The 20,111-nt window shown below is 41.0% G+C and overlaps 1 protein-coding gene across 1 annotated transcript in view; it reads right to left on the minus strand.

Moving 5' to 3' along the window:
• Nucleotides 1-20,111, minus strand: part of LOC126456436 (ATP-binding cassette sub-family C member 4-like) — a 130,218-nt gene that overhangs the window by 39,038 nt on the left and 71,069 nt on the right. Inside the window, exons 14-17 of the mRNA XM_050092186.1 lie at nt 17,594-17,802; nt 14,900-15,254; nt 12,573-12,723; nt 502-608 (exon numbers count right to left, since the gene is read on the minus strand). Coding sequence (XP_049948143.1) covers nt 502-608; nt 12,573-12,723; nt 14,900-15,254; nt 17,594-17,802 — 822 coding nt within the window. The remainder of the gene's footprint in view (nt 1-501; nt 609-12,572; nt 12,724-14,899; nt 15,255-17,593; nt 17,803-20,111) is intronic.

The following is a 20,111-nucleotide window of genomic DNA, read 5'->3' on the forward strand; positions in this document are numbered from 1 at the left end:
AACTGAGCTACCGAAGAGTGTATTTTCTACAGCGTCATGCTATTCAAGAACGAGCGTTTAGAAACCTGTCTTCACAGTAGCTAGGAACCACCGTAACCGCAATTTTTAGCTTACAGTGTGGGAGATCCTCAACGTCCTCCTACAGCTAGTGCCTTGAAATCGCGTTTAACGTGTAGTGAGAGATGATTTTTCGGTTTATCCAGGAGGCTAAACTGAGTGGCTGACGGGCAGTTGGACCTGGAATCGCAGCCTTAGACAGTGATATTCATTTCACAGTAGTAGCAGCGACTGTTCAAGAATTTTTCTTGCAACTGTCTTCTGTCGTTCTGCACGAAAGGGTTTGGCTTGTAATGCAGCTCTACTCACACAACTGCACTTACATTACAGATAAACATTCAGTAGTACGCGTCAACATCTTTTCTCGAATGTTCAGAAAATATGAAATATCTGTTAGTGTATGACTCAAACTATACCTAATTGGCTATATAAGGAAGTACTCACCTGGTGGGAGTCGAATTCCTTTCTAACGATGTCCTGAATCCCTGATGCTCTAATTGTGGCCAACCCATTGAGTGTGTCGGAGAGGTGAGAGAATACGGGGCTCCTCCCTGAAATGTTACATCAAACATACAATGCGAGAAATGCTTTCGCATACGAACTGCTAACGTCAGATTGCTAACATATAGTTATTACAAAATTTTTATTCCGTAACATATAGAGTAGTTAAGGTTTGAATGCCAACAAACAGCATTTTTTTCATTTTCTTCCACTTTCGCTTTGTTATCCTATCATCAGACGGAAACTGACTAGCATCCATAACAGACACTAGTGAGCAAGAAATCGAACCTTTAGCCACCACGGATCACGATGTTGCTAAGCAATGCCAAATTGAGTTCTGATCACTCTTGCTATGAATGAAAAGTGTTGTAACTGTTAATGGCTTTGTGTGGTAGATGTGTATGGGAAAGTGATTGAGAGGGGAATAAGTTGCAATTTAAACAGATGCCACTGTACGAGAGACACATTTCAATACAAATATCGCATGCACTGTAACTCCTATTACTACGTACACATCTAGGAGGAAACTGGTTGTTATATATTATGATAGTGTAAATATACAGGAACGTTAAAATATAGTTAGTATGATGGAAGACGACTGTCGGTTGTCACTGCATAAGCAAACTGCCGATTCCTAATAAACTAATATTTATGGAACAAATCAGAGTTCGCTTCATTCTTAATTTTAAGTATGAAACATTTTCCCCAAGAAGTGACAGGAAAATCCTTCAATGAAAAAACAGACGGTCATTGTTGAAGATAAATGTATTTCTACAAGTCTTTAACTGTTGTACAGAAAGAAACAAGACATAAAGAAAGTTTTGAAAGTTTCCTGTTCATTTGCAGTATCAGTTTTTGCTTACTATATTTTGCTCTCCGTAAATCGCGATGTTTATCTCTGCAATATTTTCCTTGGTTCATCTTCTGATCAGCTTAGATGCATCGACATAAGCTCCTTGTGCAATATCTTTGCATGCTGTTAGGGTGCCACTGTCGATATCCCTGCTAACTAACCGATAACACCTACTTCCAGTGTATACCTTATCGTTGGCTTTCTGGAAGGCTCCAGACCGCAACGGTTCACACCAACAGCCGGGACTCCACTCATCAGATGGCGCACATTTGGGCAGAATGGGGGAAAAGCAGTTCAGTCTCAGACGAGCGGCTAGTGACGGCGGTCCGGGTGCGGTCCCAGTGTCAGAATGGTTTTTCAAGAAATGTCGGCATTACTATGGTTTTGAGGAGTTAACGGAGGAAGCAATTCTACAATCGTGAAAGATGTTTTGTGGATATGTTTGCAATGGATCGGACATATAAGTGGAAGTGAGGTTTTCAAATACTACGAATGCTGCCGCCAGTAATGCCACTGGGATGTTTTAAGATTAACAAAACGAGTGCTTATATTATCGTATCTTGCTAAAAGTTTGTCAATAAATCAGTCTAACTTTTCAGAACGTACTTTGAAGTTAAATTGGACGCTGTGGCTACGCGGAGTGAATGCTGTGAATTTGCAGATGAGGCGGAATAGGGATCAATAATAAACTTCTATCATTTCACGAATATCGTTAAATGTAGGTGCCTATAGCATTATGAAGCAGTTCGTAGGTAGGTTTCAGGCACGGTAGAATTCAATAAGTGCCTGTGTAACTGGATGTAATTGCTACCACTCTTCTTCTTTATGTCCGATTGCCAGCTGAACCATTAAATAATATAGGGGTATTTTACACATGTCAGTTCTTCCGTGTAAAAACAGTACTTTTCGGCACAGAAGTGTCGTGGACACTCAATAAGACAATGCCTCAATAAAGAGAATTATGAACAATAGACGCGAACGGGAAGTGTGCAGATGTGGAAAATACTTTTCGTCACATTTGTATCATTCAAGAAAAGAAGAGTATTGAATCATAGCATCACGAAACATCGCTTCTGCCGTACTTCCCTGCATCTGCCAGATGGTCGCAACGGACAGACAACTGTTAAGAGCCGCACGTAATTGGGCAAAGAGCGTGGTACTGTATGGCACTGCATTGCTGCTTGGCGCCATTAACAGTATGATGAGTGAGCTATTAAGAATAAAGAAATTTGTGTAGCATAATTTACTGGGTTGTGAGAGGATTCATTTTACGTCGAGTATTAAAAATTGAAGACATGAGCAAGATGAGTGACATGGTGAGTACAGCTTAATAAAAGGTGCGGATACGAGGAAAGAAGTGTTTATACATTCAAGTTCTGGGGCAGAAGATAGTATTAATGATCGAGAGGTTGAGGATCAAAATGCATTCACGCCACTGTCGAAGATCAGTCAACAGGAAATGGAATTAACCAACCGAAGGTGTTGATATGCTTCTGGTATGAAGAAATTAATCTTACAAATTCAGAATCTTGCTAATACACTCCTGGCCATTAAAATTGCTACACCACAAAGATGACATGCTACAGACGCGAAATTTAACCGACAGGAAGAAGACGCTGTGATATGCAAATGATTAGCTTGAAAAGCTAAAAAAACACAAGGTTGGCGCCGGTGGCGACACCTACAACGTGCTGACGTGAGGAAAGTTTCCAACCGATTTCTCATACACAAACAGCAGTTGACCGGCGTTGCCTGGTGAAACGTTGTTGTGATGCCTCGTGTAAGGAGGAGAAATGCGTACCATCACGTTTCTGACTTTGATAAAGGTCGGATTGTAGCCTATCGTGATTGCGGTTTATCGTATCGCGACATTGCTGCTCCCGTTGGTCGAGATCCAATGACTGTTAGCAGAATATGGGATCGGTGGGTTCAGGAGGGTAATACGGAACGCCGTGCTGGATCCCAACGGCCTCGTATCACTAGCAGCCGAAATGACAGGCATCTTATCCCCATGGCTGTCACGGATCGTGCAGCCACGTCTCGATCCCTGAGTCAACAGATGGGGACTTTTGCAAGACAACAACCATCTGCACGAACAGTTCGACGAAGTTTGCAGCAGCATGGACTATCAGCTCGGAGACCATACCTGCGGTTACCCTTGACGCTGCATCACAGACAGGAGCGCCTGCGATGGTGTACTCAACGACGAACCTGGGTGCACGAATGGCGAAACGTAATTTTTTCGGATGAATCCAGGTTCTGTTTAGAGCATCATGATGGTCGCATCCGTGTTTGGCGACATCGCGGTGAACGCACATTGGAAGCGTGTATTCGTCATCGCCATACTGGCGCATCACCCGGCGTGATGGTATGGTGCGCCACTGGTTACACGTCTCGGTCGTCTCTTGTTCGCATTTACGGCACTTTGAACAGTGGACATTACATTTCAGATGTGTTACGACCCGTGGCTCTACCCTTCATTCGATCCCTGCGAAACCCTACATTTGAGCAGGATAATGCACGACCGCATGTTGCAGGTCCTGTACGGGCCTTTCTGGATACAGAAAACGTTCGACTGCTGCCCTGGCCAGCACATTCTCCAGATCTCTCACCAATTGAAAACGTCTGGCTAATGGTGGACGAGCAACTGGCTCGTCACAATACGCCAGTCACTACTCTTGATGAACTGTGGTTTCATGTTGAAGCTGCATGGGCAGCTGTTCCTGTACACGCCATCCAAGCTCTGTTTGACGCAATGACCAGGCGTATCAAGGCCGTTATTACGGCCAGAGGTGTTTGTTCTTGGTACTGATTTCTCAGGATCTAAGCACCGAAATTGGGTGAAAATGTAATCACATGTTAGTTCTATTATAATGTATCTGTCCAATGAACACTCGTTTATCATCTGCATTTCTTCTTGATGTAGCAGTTTTAATGGCCAGTAGTGTACAATCGAGGAACATGTGTGGATAATTCAGGATAACATTTCTCCAGAATTTTCTGTCTGAAATCGGAGACAGTTTAAAATGTGCAAGTAAACAACTGAAAGAAACGTTGAGTAGCATAGCGAAGCAGTTCAGAGTATTAGAAAGCCGTAATTAGTACACTGCGAAATGACGTATTAGTAACTCAAGAACGTGCTGTTGGTGCAGTTAGTCAAAAACTCGCAGATTTTAAAGAAGAACAAGATAACGAACGCATGGAATTGCTTACAGAAATAAATAAAACGAAACAGGAGCTGGAAAATGTTGAAAGTACTGGAGAAGAATAGGGCGCTAAGCTCATGGCTCTGAGCACTATGGGACTTAACAGCTGTGGTCATCAGTCCCCTAGAACTTAGAACTACTTAAACCTAACTAACCTAAGGACATCACACACATCCATGTCCGAGGCAGGATTCGAACCTGCGACCGTAGCAGTCGCGCGGATTCGGACTGCGCGCCTAGAACCGCGAGGCCACCGCGGCCGGCGCTAAGCTCATGAATCTTGATTTGAACATGCACGAAGTGGCTAGAAAACAGGGACAGTTAAAGGCACTAGTTCCTCAGATTACGGGGCTAGTTACTACAGCCAGCCATCACGCGACCCTGGAAGAAATATGCACGCCAGTTCCCAAACTCCAACACGAATGTAACCTGGAATGGCGTGAAGCTTCGCTTCGGAGCCGTCCGAAGTTTTCAGCTTGCCGTGCATGCGCAACGTTGACGTAGGCGATACTGAACGTTTTCTACAGAGTATTCAATTACGAGGTGAGTAGAGAAGTCTGTTTGTCTGGCAGTTGGTCACACTGTTATGAAGAGTGCGTGTAAACATGCACACGCCGCGCTGAGGCGCTCAGCCGTTGCGAATGGAGCTCCCGTTGGATGTTACCTCCAAGTGCGAAATGCGCGCAGTTATTCGATTTTTGAACGCAAAGGGCACTGCGCCGTTTGAAATCCATCGCCAATTGACGGAAGTATATGGCGAGTCGTGCATGGATGTCGAAAATGTTCGTAAGTGGTGTAGAGAGTTTGCAGCTGGTCAGACCGAATTCACGACGAACAAAGGAGCGGGAGACCGTCAATTTCTGAGAAGGCAGTGTTGAAGGTTGAGAAAAGCATGCGTGAAGCTCGGCGGATCACCCTGGATGATCTCTGCACGTTGGTTCCTGAGGTTTCCCGAAGCACCGCTCACAGAGTTTTATCGGAAACATTGAACTACCGGAAGCTGTGCACAAGATTGGTGCCACGCATACTGACTAAGGACCACATGCGGCAACGAGTTGATGCTCCCCGCACATTTCTTCACCGCCTTCCAGCCGAACAGGACATGTTTCTGAACTCAATTGTCACGGGTGACGAAACCTGGGCATACCACTTTACACCTGAGAAGATGTTCATAACTTTCTGAACAGCATGGCGGCGAGCTGGTGTGACATGGGCATACAAAAACTGCCACGGCGTCTACAAAAATGCATCGACAGAAATGGTGATTATGTCGAAAAATAGCTAAATGTTCAAACTGTAAGCTGATGTAAACCATTGTAGAAATAAACAGGTCTATGTACTCACAAAAAAATAGCAGACCTTACTTTTGGGAGTACCCTCGTAAATAGATTCTAAGGTAAAGGAAATGTACAACCTGTTGCCCTTATAAGGAGTTCTAGAAGTGTACTTTCATCAGTATGGACACATGCTGAGAATATCTCTTTTGTTGCTAATCGTTTGGCTGGAGATGTCTATAGCTAGGGATTACGAAGAGATAGGGGAAATGCCATATGTAGAATTTGATGTGCCATATTTGTTGAAGTATTGGTCAAAACGCACTCGGGACTGCGTTGTGTAGGTGGATTGTGTAATAAAAATTATTCGTGAGAAGCTGATGGAACAGTAACCGAACTTTTCGAAAAGAAATCGGGCAAGAATTGGAGCTTAGATAAACTGTTTAAGAAATCGGATGTTACGGGTAATGAGATGGCTACCTTCCGTTATACGAAGACAGTTGGCGGGATCCACTGTTAACACAGATGATCAGGTGACACAATTTCTCGCATATATAGACAACGAAGCAAAAAGAGATAAATAAAGGACTTTTAGAGATTCACAACAGCGAAATAACGATGTTGACGGGCCAGAACCAAATTGGCACAGAGATGAGAACAGTACATGCATAGAGGGAGTTTGGCAATTGCCGCTGAAAACATCTAGAACTTGTAGAGGGGAGTAAGTACGTAATGTTTTAAATAGGAACCCATGTTGGAAACTTACCCTTTCTGTTCTGCGACGATTTAAAATCAGATGTTTAACTGACACTCTTCTGCTAGTAAAATTGAAGTTGGCGTGACGCAGAACAATTATTAGGTAACAATTCGAAAGAAAACGTAACGAAACATCGATTTATCACGTAAGCACATTTGTTTGTATTAACACTAAAACATTACTTTCTGTACTTACAGTATGCTTGGTTCTCTCTCGTTTTGTAATAATGTAAACACGTAATGTTTAAGTGTTAATACAAGAAAATATGCTTACGTGATAGATGGGTGTTTCGTTATGATTCCTTTCAAATTGATACCTAATAACTCTACTGTGTCTCGCGTAATTCAATTACTCAGGCGGAATTGGATGAGTTAAACATCTCGATTGAAACCGTTATAGAACGGAAATGATATGTTTCAAGACATGGGTTCCCATTCAGAATATTATGTACTCACTCCCCTCTACAGGTCCTGGAAGTTTTTAACGGGATTTCCGAGCACCCTCTAGACAGAAACAGAGACCGCAATGTTATAACCATCCACTGTTTCGCGGAAGAAGAATCGGTGACCACAAAGATGGTGAATTTCAGGGTAGACCTTGGAGACAGAATGACAGTGAAAATAGATCACATTTGGAGTACAAACGATTTGATGTCAGATCACCTATTCGACAGAGAAAAGAGACTTGTTAGAAAACGAGAAGTATTTCGAAAAAGGCCTAGTTTAGAACTTCGCATAAAGGGTCACCATTTTCAGGCGACGATCTCAATAGAAGACATGTAAACAGATAGTTGGGGCCAGTATAGAGACAAGTAACCTTGATTAAAGCAGATGGCATGAGCCATGAACTGAAAGAATTACCCTATAAGTAAGGAAGGACAATTATGAAAGGCCGGCTGGAGTGGCCAAGCGGTTCTAGGCACTTCAGTCTGGAACCGCGCGACCGCCACGCTGGCAGGTTCGAATCCTGACTCGGGCATGGATGTGAGTGATGTCCTTAGGTTGGTTAGGTTTAAGTAGTTCTAAGTTCTAGGGGACTGATGACCTCAGATGTTAAAATCCCATAGTGCTCAGAGGCATTTGAACCATTTGAACAATTATGAAGGAAGCTATTATTCCTGATATTAAAGCTAAAGTGTGCGGAGAAGAAACTTGTATTCCTTCGGATTCTTGAAATAAAGTGACAGCAGTTTCAAAGAATTTTCACGATAAATCTATTCTAAGAATGATGCACATTTTCCTCAATGACCAGTTAGCGGATTCAAGATTTTGTGAGCGATGGGAGAACAAAGTAAACCTACGAAGAATCTCATATTACCGGAAACCCGAAATATAATTTTGATGCGATAGTAATTCCGCAGCCCTGTGACTCAATGATTATCAGTGATGATTACTTGTCTGAGCTTGGACAGAGTCTCAATTTTGCTAATGAAGCCATGAAAATAAATAATTAAGAGTATTCTGAGATTATCCTGTTTAATGGGAAGGCGGCTGCTATGGTGATGCCTTAGTCAGCTACAGAGAGCGCATGTAGAAATTTGAAAGATTCTTTCTACAAAGTCCTTAAAACTTTGGAATCAATCAGAGATGATTGTACCGAAAAGCCTGTAACACGAAACGAAGCGACGTGAATACTTTTCAGTTTATAAAGCTGGAACGGCGCCAGTGGTTGTTTTGTAGAATTTTTTTTTGGAAAGAATAAACAATGTGAATGTTCAAATTCAGGCTTCTACTATAGATTTGATTACTATTCCCGTTCTTTACGAATCTCTTTCCAAGTTTTTCGTAGCTGAACGAGAAAAGTTTAAGTATTTCGAAGAAAAGGTGATGGAATTGAGCGTGTCGAATCAGTATACAAAAGACCTGGGGAAAAACAACCGAAAGGGAATGAAGTTTAAGATGAAACACCCGATGAAGAATTGAGAATAACTGCGAATGATACTTTCAGAGTAACGCATTTCCCGTCCTTATTGATATACTCGTATTCGAATTTAAGAACAGCAAGAGTCCTACAACATGTTCAGTGAAAAGTTTTAATTTCTGACAAAAATTAGTGCGTTCTCATCATCAACGCTTACAGAAAAAACCTTTTCTTGGGAGAAACGTATCATAATGATCTGGAGACTGGCTTAGTTCAAGAACGCGTACATTTTCAATGTCAGCTTTCTTCTGAAAGAATTTTTGTAAAACCAGATTCTGAATCATTCAACAGTCTATCTTCGTTCCTGCGAAAAGAGAATTTTCAAAATTTATATCCAAACTTGGATATAACAGTTCGCGTGGCTCTATGAACACCAGCGACAAATTGTTCGGGTAAGGGAAGCTTTTCTTGCTTGAAACGGGCGAAAAATTATCTAAAATTTGTCTTCAGCCAAGAAAAGCTAAACGCCTTAGCTCTTTTGTGCATAGAGTCAGAACTAATCAACAAGATTTCATACGATGATGTAACTGATGATTTTGCGAAAAGAAAATCGCGCAAAAAGGTTTTGTAAAACTAATTGAATTTTATCGTCATCCTCAAGTCGGGTTGTTAGCAGATAACTGAATATATTGTTTTTAAGCTGTAAGTAATCGCAATAAAAATTACTTAATTATGTTTAGCGAATGTATATTATTGTGTAAGTAGTATTAAGGCATACCTTATCCCGCCTTAATAGTAGTACATAGTTGAGCTTTTATTACCTGAGAAATAAATCAAAAATTATTTCTTGTGCAATCTTAACTAAATCGTTGAGTTATAAAAATAATCGAGGAACTGACACATCGAGCCCCCAGTTCACAGTTATAGTAAAAGGTGGTGTAATTGGGACGATAGTGAACAAATCATAAAGTAATAATTTCATTGACTAAAAATAGTAGTTAATATGGGACGATAGTGAACAAATCATAAAGTAATAATTTCATTGACTAAAAATAGTAGTTAATATGATTGTGAAGTAGGGTATCGAATTGTAGCGGTCGGTAGGGGTGGCAAAATTTGAATAGCCTACTGGCGGTGTGTAAATCCGCCACTGGCTGCAGGCAGCCAGCATTCGCCTTATGACACAGGCCCGAGGGTGGTCCGGGGCTGCAAGCATGGGGAACTGGGTTAAACTGACCTGGTGAGTTGGTGAGGGCAGTCAACTCAGCGTTCGGCTGGAGGGGCGTCTTCCATCAATGCTATGCTGCATTAGAGTATTTGTGATGCGTTGTTCAAACTTATTAACAGATTATTTAATATTTTCGGAGGCCAATCTCATACTAATAATGCACAGCGATATTTTATTAATTCTATGTGTTTTCTTTGAGAAATCTCTGAATCTTAATAGCACATTTTTCCGTCTGAATTAATTTTCTCTTAATATTTTTCGATGTCACATTTAGGACTAATATTTGCCTTTGAATGATCTACTGAACTTACAACTACAGAAATTAGATCAAAAGAACAAAATTTTCGCTCAGTTTTCTTATTTATACGAGCATTGAGTTTTCTACCTAATTTGCATTATGGATTTGATGTCGGCTTAGAGTAAAGGGTTTAAAAAGGGATAAATCTTATGATAATTCAAAATGTTGAAAAAATGTGTACGAAAGTGCTTCATCTAACAGAAATTTGGTTTAAAATGTGCAAATGCCATACTTCGTGTAGTTATTACTTTGTCTTACGAACAAGTTTATACAAGATATGGTGCATTTACGTTTTTGTGTAACAAAATAAGATTTTTTCAAAAATATTCAGTTACGTTTCGAAGTTAAATAGCTCCATCATTTTCATATGAACATTTTGAATAATCAACCTATTTTGCTTGAATATTAGCTGAATATGACTAAAGGAAATCAGATCAAATTTTTGCTTAATGTTCTTTACATTTGAATAACGTTGCATTTCAGTGACTTGATAGTTGTCTCTAGGCTAATAACCCAGTTACATTGTCAAAAAATGTAGATGCCAAAATATTAAGTTAGTGTGACTGTGTTACTCCAAGAATTGTAAAATTGGCGAATAAGGGTCTAACCACTTAGTAATTGTCGAGGGCATTTCATTTTAGAGACTTGAGAACTGCTATAAAACAAAGAGGGCTGGACATATAAGGGTATCATTGTCGATACCATAATTAAGTAATCGATTACAAACACTTGCTTACGGTGGATATAACATTGCTGCTTCTCTGGAAGGTTCCAATACGTAATGGTCACGTTAACACGTCCGGAGCCCCACCAATTACATCGCACACACTGGGGCACAACACAAGCGGGGGAAGCTGCTCAGTCTGAGACAAGCGATCACTGATGACGGTCAGAGTGACCCCAGTGTCGGAATGGTTTAGTGGTTGACACTTTGAGGTTTTCAGTGAACGGGGGAAATAATTCTATACTTATTGTGGAAGTTATATATATATTTGCAAGGAATCGTAAGTTATAAGTGAAAGGACGGTCTTAAAATAAGAGTTTAGTCGCCATTAATGCCATGTGGATGTTTCAACATTAGCAGTGCTGTCGTTTACCGACTAAAAAAGTCATCAGAAGATCAAAACAAATTGCAAAACGATTTAGAAAAGATATCTGTAGGAGGCAAAAATTGGCAATTGACCCTGCGAAAAGTGTGAGGCCATCCACATATTTAACGGTATTCATAAAATGCTAAAAATCACTCTAACGAAAAAAGTTTATTAATTGATATAACCTTACTTCTAAGTTATACTGTGCGTTCGTAAGTCAATTTCACTCTTCAGAAGGTACTTTACAAATTAATTTTTACGTTGTGGCACTTGGTAACAGAGTAGAATGACGACTACTCATTCGATTAAAACTGCGAAGGCTCCCCATTGGCTCGACGGAATGCTAAGGCGTCTTGTCACGGCCTGGGCGGCTCCCCCAGTTGCACCCAGCTGCTCAGATTGTCTCCTAAATCGTTTATATAGATAAGGAACCTTGGGCAACGCCAGAAATCACTTCTGCTTTACTCGATAACTTTCCGTCAATTAATACGAACGTCTCTGACGGAAATCACGAACCCAGTCACACAACTGAGACGATATTCCATAAGCACACAACTTCACTACAAGCCGCTTGTGTAGTACAGTGTCAAAAGTCTGCTAGAAATCAAGGAATAGGGAATCAACTTGAAATCCCTAGCCAGTAACACTAAACACTTCGTGTGAGCAAGAGCTAGTTGTGTTTCACAAGAACGATGTTTTCTAAATCCATATTGACTGTGGGTCTTCATAGTTTACTTGCGGTTACTCCTCTTTCAAATTTGCGGCATTATTCTTCCGCATGGTGTAATGGAACCTCATTAGTTGCTCACCTCCTCATGGAAGATTTCATGGAAGATATCATAAGCCCGAGCATTTTCTTTTCAATAGGTAATGCTTTAGATTATAAAGTGCCATTCTCTCCCGAATTATAAAAAAGCTGCTGTCTTATTTGAAGTTGTGTATTGCACTACTTCGAACTATAAGCCGAATGCAAACACATTATTCAATTATTGGTCAATTTCTTAGTGAACCTTTGTTTACTATTTAATGTTTGCTATACAGAATTACTTTTAATTGCGCATAGATTACACAAACCTATGCGTCTGTACCTGTTCTGTCAAATATTCATGGTCAGATTGCGTATCCAATTGTTTCTGGGATATAATGCTTGATATCGCACAGCTTAAGAAATCAGAACTTTACTGTCACTGATCATGGTAGTAGTTCAGTTTTTACCACACTCACTCACTCGCACACACACACACACACACACACACACACACACACACACGGACGCACACACACACACACACACACACACACACACACACACACACACACCTTACACTTTGTGTTAGTGAATATGGAATTATAACGGCCATTTATTACGATAAAAATTATACTTGCTTGCATTAAAAAAAAAAAAAAACAAGCCTAGCCGACTTGTATGTGCTGACACGATACTTACGGACACCCTCCAGTCTCTTAACATTTCTTCCAGTAGTCATGAAGAGTCTTGCCACATAAATGAATAACGCTCCGACGATTACCATGGGAACAATGAGAACGTAGTTCACGACGAGGACCATAGCTAGAATCCCGCATAGCACCAGGTAAATCTGAAACGAGAAAATGTATTGTGATTTCCTTCATACAACACGTAGTTTAGGAATATCTCGACAATAACCGCGCCATTACTAACAGGTTATCTGGCTGAAAGAAACGGCTCTGTATCAAACAGCAACTAATTTAAATTTGATTAATGGAATACAGCCGAGTCGCTGTCTACATTTTTGCTGCAGGATATTTCGACTACCGATGAAGTCGTCTTTTTCACGGGATGACAGAAAGGTTGTTATGTACTCACTGCCTGGACTCCAGAAAAATGGAAACAACAACTTGGCTTTATACCCGAAAGTATTCCATTAACTGATCATTTACTTCTCACCACAAGGGTGCAACAGGAATGTTCGTACTCTCCATTCACACGATGTTTAAAATAAGTACATAGGTTGTTTTGCAATCAGAATATTTTATTAATTCTTTCTTTTGACGCTTCACTGTACAATTGCAGATGGCGTTGCTGTGGCTGGTGCTGAAACGCAGTGATACTGCTATCTAGCAAATTCTTTCAGATCATCTCAATAAATATGGTGGAGTTACCAAAGGGGATGGATGCGAAAAAGAGCTTCAAAGGTATATGGGTGCTAAGAAGGATGGTCGAAGGATGTGTCGGCTGAGAGGAGGAAGGCCGTTGTTAGACTGCAGGACAAAAACGCTCTTTTAACTGGCACATTTTCGATTCCTCTAAAACTTGATGAGGAAATAGACACGAGTAATTCTGCAGCACCACGTATTAACGTCTACAGTCTATAGATGATTTTTCTAAAGTATCACTTTCGCCTCAGTGTAGTTGATTCCAAACCGCAAGGTTCGCGTTCGCGTTCCCTCAACTCTTATAACTGCCATCTGGTTTCTGTACAAATTGTAAGTAGCCTTTCGCTCCCTGTATTTTACCCCTACCACCTTCAGAAGTTGAAAGAGAGTATTCCAGTCAACATTGTCAAAAGCTTTCTCTAAGTCTACAAATGCTAGAAACGTAGGTTTGCCTTTCTTTAATCTTTCTTCTAAGATAAGTCGTAAGGTCAGTATGGCCTCACGTGTTCCATTTCTACGGAATCCAAACTGATCTTCCCCGAGGTCGGCTTCTACCAGTTTTTCCATTCGTCTGTAAAGAATTCGTGTAAGTATTTTGCAGCTGTGACTTATTAAACTGACAGTTCGGTAATTTTCACATCTGTCAACACCTGCTTTCTTTGGGATTGGAATCATTATATTCTTCTTGAAGTCTGAGGGAATTTCGCCTGTCTCATACATCTTGCTCACCAGATGGTAGAGTTTTGTCAGGACTGGCTCTCCCAAGGCCATCAGTAGTTCTAATGGAGTGTTGCCTACTCCCGTGGCCTTGTTTCGACTCAGGTCTTTCAGTGCTCTGTCAAACTATTCACACATATCGTATCTCCCATTTCATCTTCATTTACATCCTCTTCCATTTCTATAATATTGTCCTCAAGTACATCGCCCTTGTATAGACCTTCTATATACTTCTTCCACCCTTCTGCTTTCCCTTCTTTGCTTAGAACTGGGTTTCCATCTGAGCTCTTGATATTCATACAAGTGGCTCTCTTTTCTCCAAAGGTCTCTTTAATTTTCCTGTAGGCAGTATCTATCTTGCCCTTAGTGAGATAAGCCTCTACATCCTTACATTTGTCCTCTAGCCATCCCTGCTTAGCCATTTTGCACTTCCTGTCGATCTCATTTTTGAGACGTTTGTATTCCTTTTTGCCTGCTTCATTTACTACATTTTTATATTTTCTCCTTTCATCAATTAAATTCAATATTTCTTCTGTTACCCAAGGATTTCTACTAGCCCTCGTCTTTTTACCTACTTGATCCTCTGCTGCCTTCACTACTTCATCCCTCAACGCTACCCATTCTTCTTCTACTGTATTTCTTTCCCCCATTCTTGTCAATTGTTCCCTAATGCTCTCCCTGAAACTCTGTACAACCTCTGGTTTAGTCAGTTTATCCAGGTCCCATCTCCTTAAATTCCGACCTTTTTGCAGTTTCTTCAGTTTTAATCTACAGTTCATAACCGATAGATTGTGGTCAGAGTCCACATCTGCCCCTAGAAATGTCTTAAAATTTAAAACCTGGTTCCTAAATCAGCAGTATTACAGTTATTTCATCCATAAATCTCTTAAAAGTTATTGAAACAGAATTACAAACACGTACCTGAATCATCATGATCAAAAACTGCGGCAGGAGTTCATCGGTGGATCCCATATCCTTAGAGAACCTGTTGAGAATTCGTCCAGATGGGTTTGTGTCGAAGAAGCGCATAGGCGCCCGGAGGATGCAGTTGAACATGGTGTTATGCATGTTTCGCGACGCCCGCATGCACATTTTGAAGAAGGCGATGGATCGGATCTGTGTGAGCAGAATGCAGCCCACCACGAGACCTCCGTACAGTTCCAGGAAGAACTCGCTGGGCGGAAGAGACTCCAGTTCCTCTGACAACGTCTGGTTGCTGCCACCGGCCGCCTCCAGTTGCATCTGGAGAGACGTCCTCAGCACCTCCGTGTTAGACCTGTGCACATCAGCAGCATTGCAGTTATTGAATGTTTCAACCACATTACATGTTACCTAGAGTTAGTAACTGACAAGATTTCATTTTAACATATTAACTCAGTGTACAAGGCAGGGAGCATTCCTCTAATTTAATGGTTTCGTGGACAGTGCTGTAATCAAATGCACTACCCACTAACACCTCACTGAGCAATCTGGTGATGCAAATAGCCACTGCAAATTACTTGCTGTTCCAGACTACACAGAAAAACTTTCAGCCAACGCTTCTTCAATTCAGTGTATAGAATTTATGACACTGGAGACTTATCATGAGGCTTTCACACGAATATCATCCAAACATTCCCGGTGATAACAAACAGAGACAAATTCGAAAACTATTACAGATTCAGCGTGACCGTTTAAGCATAATAACTGCTGAAGAGAATAAAATATGAGTGGTTAGAGAAGAAGATTAATTATCCTTTACATTACGATGAAATTGCCTTCAGGAAAAGTAAAGCAGAAATTCTCACGGCATAAAAAATTATTCGAGAATGTAAAGTGGTGCAAGATGTTTCATAGCCCATGTACAAAATGGTATAAGTTATAGCGAACCGAGATGAAACAATAATAAGACGAAATCAAGAAAGAAGTCAAGAGAAGGATGTAAGGTAAAAATGCTATCTTTATTATTCAACATACATATCGAAGAAGCGCAGAAAAAAATAAAATAAGCATTAGAGGTGAGATTAAAATTCAACGTGAAAGGATATCAATGATGAGATTCGCTGATGGCGCCGCCGTTCTCCGTGAAATTGAGAAAGGATTACAAGACTACAGAATGCTGTGAACTATCTCCTTCGAACAGAATACGGACTGAGAGTGAAACGAAGAACGACGATAGCATACATGATGGACCAAGCAGGAAGAATACAAGGAGACTAGCAGAGATAAACGCAGAATTCCTTACCAGATAAGTCCACTAACATGAGAGGTAGGCCTCAACTTGAGAAAGAACATTATGAGGATGAACGTCTGGAATACAGCATCATAGGGAAGTGAATCAGGAAAGTTTTGAAAATTGAAAAAGAACAGAATTGAAAGAGATGTGTTGTTACAGACAGATGCTTGGAAAAAATGAGGTTCTCTGTAGAGTCAGCGGTGATAGTTGCATATGGATAACACTAACAAGAAAAAGTAATATGGTGGCAGGACATGGGTTGTAACACCAGGACAGAGTAAGCTTTATTTTATTCAAAGCTGTTATATTTTCAAAGATATTTTCATTTCATTTTTCCGCTTTCAACAAATTTATTTGTCCTCTACAGAAGCCCAAATAAATTAGGAATATTGTAAATCATTAGACCTTGGCTATACATTTATGTAAAGTGCTAGAAGTGTATTACAAAACTTATTTAGTATTTGTTTAGCAGACGTCAAATAATGCTATAAGTCCAAAACTTTAAATATGGTACGTGACTATTATAAACACATATTGACAGATCGGTAATTTACAGTACTCGAATCAAATCTATATACAAGTCAAGCTGTTGTGTTAGTGACGAGGAGCATACATCAAATCACAAAAAAGTATGAGTAAGTATGAAACCGAGTTGTATATAACACATTTGAAAAATAAGATACATATTTCTAATATCTGAAAGTTTTGGGCTGATTTTCACATTTTTATGAAATATTCTACGCACTCTGTTTTTTAGAGCAATCTGATCACTCAAAAAATCTGTTGAATTCCATATGAATGTTTATATATTTGAAAAATGGTGTGCAGTGTCTGCCAGTGATTCCTTGGAAGGCATATTGTAGTGTGTGATGAATAAAGGGCATCTAAATCATCGGATGAGTTTCTGCAATTAATGCAGGAAATCATAGCGTGTAGGCTTTCACGGCCGGCGTCTTCGGTAATTAAAACTTCCGGTCTAAGAGGCCGTGGTCCAATAATAGAAATACTTCTCCCTGACGTTTCGTTGCCAGCTGCGGGCAACATCATCTGAGGTGAGTCGTAGAAGTATTTCTATTATTGGACCACGGCCTCTTAGCCCGGAAGTTTTAATTACTGAATGCAGGAAATGTTGGGCATATATCAGTGTCCTGTAGTATGATAATCGTGTGTAGTCACATGTTATAGTGAAAAGGGTTCATTTACCTTTCCTCCACATTATTTCTATATGGCGTCAAATAAAATTCTTCTCTATCAATCAATAATTATTTGTCGCTGTTCCGTAGCTATGAAAAGAGATGACAGGCATACCTATTGTAATGTTCTGGACAAACAAACGAAAGGAATGTTTATCATATTATCATAACAGACTTGAGTTTATAATACTATTTGCAGTTTCTTACCAAAACGTTACCACATAGTCCGAACCGCTGGTGATAATTTGTGCGACGACTATCATGATAGCCACAGAAAACAACAGGAAGAGGCCACCAGCTGCCCGGAAATACTGCCACACGGTTTGCCACCTGAAGTTCTCATGCATCATTTTTTCACTGTTGTCCTGCTCTGTTGGATCTCTGTGTAGTTTACCGGTTTCGTCCAGCAAAACACTCTGCAAAAAGATAATTTTTTTTGTCAATGTCCTGTCAGCGATGTAACTTTATGGATGGAGACCAGCCGAGTTTGAAATTACAGAGAAAGAAATCGCCCATGTGTTGTTCGTGAAACCATCATAAACCTGCCGTGGTAAAATCTCTTACTTATAAGTTCAATGTAAGCTGATAAGTATTAAACCTGTTAAACTGTAACCAACATTCTTTGTTATACAGTAAGGATGGATAAACGGTTACCACGTGAGAGTTCAAAAAACCAGTCCACGCCAGGTCGCCGTAAAGCTGTAGATGCACACCAAGAGAAGAAACCAGATAGTCCATGATTACTCAACTCCATCAGCATCAGTACATTCGCATTCGAAAAAGTTGTCCAAGTGAGATCAAATAAGCAGCACTTAGACACAGCGTCAGCTTATTACGAAATGAATTCATACTGCCAATGCAGCCGGTTTTATTTCCTGCGCGGCGTCGGAGTCCATGCCTATGTGATTACTTGTGGACACATCTTGTCGCCTTCAGGTGAAACCTATGGCAACGTATGTCATAGACTACCGAGCTCGGTGTCTTTGAGCCAAGACATAACATCCTTCCCCCCTTTAACGTGGTCGAAACAATCTCTGTCGATATCAGAGCTGCCATACCAAGGAGGGGGGGGGAGGGGAGGGGGGGAGGTGTAGGTGAACAGACCAAATAGGGGTTCGATGTCCATTTTGATGTCGGCTGGTACCTGTGATTGCGCTGTGTCCACTGCTTGCTGTGGGTGCAATCTCATGATTCTGTAACTCACCAGTGTTGGTATTCCATCTCTGGGTTCCCACTGGGAGTCATTGGTGGTAGAGTCGAGGTTCGACGCCACTGGATCTGTAGTTCTTGAGCTATCTCTGTCTGGTGTCTGAAGTTGTCCGAACTGGCTCCAGGGCCAGTGGCAGTTGGCTCAATGTGGATATGCACGTCATACCATCATAGTGCCCTAGGCTTCCTTGTGGACATCTGAAGCCCCTGAGTAACTCTGATGACACTTTGTAGGCATCCTGGAATTTTCTCTAAGCTTGAGGCCATACCGTAGAGAGTAAGGGGGAGAAGGGGTGGCATGACAGGATGCCTTGCATGTGTTGCAGGCCACAGGAGGTCCAAGATGTCTCGTGTTGGTGGCCGAGCAACAGCTCCACTTAGGTACCTCACTGACTAGCTGTGGATCTATATGAGTCATCAGCTTTGGATGCCACTGACATAATTTTTAGCATTTGCAAGATAAAGATGTAGACAAGGCGCTCAGATTAACCATTGGAGGCTGGGTATAACAGTGCTGTTGTCACGCATGTTACGCTGTTCCGACAGTAGAAAACTTTGAACATACTAGACGACAGCTGAGGACAAACATACAAAACGGTTTATGGAAATCCTTCAGCGGCGAATATTTCCTGCAAGGTTCTTCTTGTTTTCCTTGTTGTAGTACTCAACATTCAAATGACATATGGGGATTTGGAGTATGCGGTAATGACAATGAGTTATATCTCTCACAGCAAATGGCGAGTGAAATCCACATGTACGCACTCCCATGAGTACTGGTGCGTTGGCCAGGCGTGGAACTACTGTGAGAGTGATGACTGGGGTTGATGCAACGGTTGTGCAGGAGAGGACTCACTATATCCTACATGACGCTGGGCCAGTATGCATCCTACCCTGTGAGTGCATTCATGTGTTTCATGCTCCAGTGGTCAGTGTGCTGGATTTTTGACCTTCTGACACCGTGGTGGCAAGTTGATCATCATCTCTTGTCAGAATCAGTACTCCCTGTACCATATGGATGACATTTTTGAGATAAAATTAAGTGCGAGCCTTGGTGAGTATCTCATAATTTGCTTTAGAAGGGGGTTCTCAACCATGTCCTCTGCAAGTACAGCTACTGTCAGGGGAAAGTTTTGTAGGTGGTTTTGTGGTTTCGTAGGGTATCACCAATTTCGAACTGACTCTCTGGGTTGTCTTGATAGGCCATCAGCATTTTCATGTTGAGTTGTAGATTTGAACAAAAAAAATCTGTGGTTTTTGGTCAGTAACGAGTGAAATTTTGCATCAGAAGGAAATGTACGGTATTTATGAATGCGAAAATGATAACAAGGGTGTCTTTCCCGACTTGAGAGTAGTTTAACTAGGCTGAGATGCATGTACATGGGTTTTTCGTGTCCATCACAACTTTTACGAGAAAAGACTGCCTCAGTGCATTACTGAGAGGCGTCAGCGGCCAGGTTATGATGTCTTGATGAATCCAGACAGGGAGTGGACTTGACATATTGCATTCATTTTTAAA

The sequence above is a fragment of the Schistocerca serialis genome, chromosome 2 (assembly GCF_023864345.2).
Source record: "Schistocerca serialis cubense isolate TAMUIC-IGC-003099 chromosome 2, iqSchSeri2.2, whole genome shotgun sequence".
In the NCBI taxonomy this organism is placed as follows: domain Eukaryota; kingdom Metazoa; phylum Arthropoda; class Insecta; order Orthoptera; family Acrididae; genus Schistocerca; species Schistocerca serialis.